We start from the raw sequence: 3,145 nt of genomic DNA, 5'->3' as shown, positions 1-3,145 counted from the left end.
CTGTGGGGTAGTGTGGGTTTACTGTGGGCTTAGTGTGGGTTTACTGTGGGCTTAGTGTAGCCATGTGTGTGCCCACACTACCCCACAGTAAACCCACACCTGGCCCATGTGCACCTCCAACACTCTAAAAACAGATTAGTTAAAATAACTATGAAGAGTCAAATTTAACCAATGTTCGTGTAATGTGTCCGAATAACTTAGTTTTTTTCTTTAGTTGGCAAACTGACCAATCTAATAAGTTGTTTTAACCATTAGATTGGGTAACATGTAGCCCGACTCTCGCCAGACCCTTGTAGTTCCGCCATGCTCCACCAGAGGCGTTTCGCTGAGCTCCACACAAGGGTCTGGACGCGAGGGCAATCCAAACTCGTTCCAGTGATCAAAAAATGATCAACCAATCAGGAGCGCCGAATCGAGTGTTTGATTCCAACAACAATGGCGGCACGCAGCGAGGAGTCTTGTGCTGACATTTATATTCTGCTATTTCAACCGTTTTGTCGAACCTATCGAGTATTCATTCTTTAAAAAATTAACAGAGAATAGTTTTGAAGACATTTATTGGTGGCAAGGATGTTTTTACTCTTCTTCCGACCGGGTTTGGCAAGAGCTTGAAGAAGCCTAGCACGTCATTCAAGATAACAGGCAAGTGGTTTATCAAATCACATGCGAGGATGTTTTACAAGGACCCGCCTTCATAAATACATCTCCTATCGAGAAGTCCCAGATCCTTGTGTGAAGCAGACAGCGAACTACAGGATCTGGCGAAAGTCAGGTTAGGTAACATGTGTCCCACTAACACATTCTTAATCTTAACACATACTAATCTTTCTTAATTAAACAGGCTTTTTTTTGCCTTTATTCGGACAGTAAAGAGAGAGGAGAGAGAGATTGGGTGGGATCGGGAAATGACTGCGGGTCGGACTTGAGTCGACAATACTGTCCCTGTGGGCTCTTGGAGCCGTTGATGGCATACGAAATGTTACTTTTCTCGGGAAACACTATTTTTGTCAATATTAACCCTGGTAATAGTGTAGTTCACCACTTTTGAGTAATTTCAATCAATCAACAGCTCAAAAAAACTATTTTAGGGTGCAGTTACACTTTAACCTCAAACTTTAACTGACATGTGTATTATTGTTTCTCATTTCTTTGTTAATGTTAATTTATTAATAAATAAAGTAAATGATTATGCGCAAAACACATTTTCATAATCAACTACATGTATGCCACCATGAAGCTGATGAAGAATTAATATAATGGTAAAAGAAACTGCAAATAAGTACAGTATGAAGATAATATAGATGAAGTGCATTGGCTTTTTAAGTCATGTATTGCTTTATTGTATGATTTTGTATTACTTTGCAATCATCAACCATTTACATGGAATATCAAACACAGTGTAAGAACAAAATACATACACATTTCATAAATAAAATATAACCAAAAATATTTCAGAATGTTGCTGAAAACACAACTAACTCAATATATCATGAAGTCATTAATTGATCATTCATTTACATGATCATACAGTATTTATGAGGTTGTTCTCTTTATGTATTCTTTCACATTCTCTGGCAAATTTGTTTCTGATCGATTTCATATAGGACTGATTAAAAAGAAGAAAAAGGAGCTCTTGTACCTTAAGCCGGTGACCTGGGTTCATTTCCTGCCCCAAGGTCCTTTCCGGATCCCACCCCTGCTCTCTCCTGTTGTCTTCCTTTCATTCTACACTGTCATTACATGCATGAAAAGCCCCCCAAAATATATTTAAAAAGAGAAAACTACTGCATCACCTGCATGAGAGAAGACTCACGGCTACATATACGACCACTTAAAATCAACTTCATGCTCTTTTGAAACCACGGGTAGAACAAAGCATATATAAGCGGATTGAACAAAGAATTCAGGTAGAGTAGGGCTGATGTGTAATTCAATACGGCCTCAAAGAGTTGGGGGTTTATACCAGGAATAACACTCGCAATGTAATATGGCAAAACACATAACAAAAAGACAGACACTAATATTCCCAGCACTTTTGCAGCTTTTCTCTCTGATCGTTTAGGTACATGGCCATTCTTGCGGTTTGGATTCCCCTGACTGTTAGCTGCCCTGATGGCAGTAGCATGTTTCCTGGCAATGCCAAAGATGATCAGGTACAGTACAAACATGATGGAGCAAGGTAATACAAATGCCACTACAACGTCAACCCAAGACCATATTTCATCGACAGCAATGAGACATTCATTTGGACAGAGTGTCAGTGCGTGAGTAAAGAAACCGTTGTCGTACAGAAGAGCAAAATTATAAGCGATGGAAAAGACCCAGTCCAGGGAGGCCACAGTGATCATGAGGTTCACAGTGATTTTCTTGGAATAGTAAAAGGGAATACTGAGAGCCATGCACCTATCAACTGCAATAAGAGCCACAATGTGGACAGATGCACATATCAAGTGGAATGACACAAAGTTGAAAAAAGCACAAGCTCTTGTTCCAAAAAACCAGCACGATTCTATCAGCCAGACAAATTGCATTGGCATTACAAAAAATCCCACAAAGAAATCTGTCACGGCCAGGAAAAAAAGGAGCACATTAGTTGGTGTGTGAAGCTGTTTGAAGTGACACACCGATGTGATAACAAGCAGATTGCCACCTATAGTGATTATCACAGCAAGTATTGCAGACACATACAAAGCCACATATGATGTATTAACAGTTGATTTCCCAAAGCATGAAACACAATGTTCCACAAGGCTGTCATTGTTGAATCTGTTTGTCATAATGTATGTTGGCTCAGTGTAAAGCCCCCTAGAAAAGGAATAGGAATCCAACGACATGATCAGACAGTGAATCAGACCTATCGCTGTACTGTATTTATACAGTTTTAACTCCACAGACACTCCCCACTGCCCCCATCCACTGTTTATTTCTGATGATTCATGATGTATTCCTCAAGGATCAAGCATCTTTATTCTTGGCCATCTTCTTTAAGACATACAGTAATGTCAGAACTCTACATTTCTAAAATCATTTAGAAATGCATACAAAATTGATGCACAAACATGCACAATCAAATTGTTTTATAATGGCCTAAATTGACACTGTAAACGTTAACGACTAGACCATTTGGTTACTTTGGTCGCTATCT

The 3,145-nt window shown here is 39.3% G+C and overlaps 1 protein-coding gene across 1 annotated transcript; it reads right to left on the bottom strand.

Moving 5' to 3' along the window:
• Positions 1–1,781: 1,781 nt before the first annotated feature.
• Positions 1,782–2,696, bottom strand: LOC134098350 (trace amine-associated receptor 13c-like). Its single transcript, XM_062551383.1, has one exon. It carries the CDS (start codon positions 2,535–2,537, stop codon positions 1,782–1,784), a length of 756 nt encoding a protein of 251 aa, XP_062407367.1. The 5' UTR covers positions 2,538–2,696.
• Positions 2,697–3,145: the final 449 nt, after the last annotated feature.

The sequence above is a fragment of the Sardina pilchardus genome, chromosome 12 (assembly GCF_963854185.1).
Source record: "Sardina pilchardus chromosome 12, fSarPil1.1, whole genome shotgun sequence".
Taxonomy (NCBI): domain Eukaryota; kingdom Metazoa; phylum Chordata; class Actinopteri; order Clupeiformes; family Clupeidae; genus Sardina; species Sardina pilchardus.
The sequence above is the reverse complement of the archived record's forward strand: the minus strand, read 5'-3'. Positions and strand labels throughout refer to the sequence as shown.

Bases quoted from the DNA above. Each gene is read 5' to 3' on its own strand.
- LOC134098350 (XM_062551383.1), bottom strand. From the start codon at position 2,537: ATGCCAATGCAATTTGTCTGGCTGATAGAATCGTGCTGGTTTTTTGGA.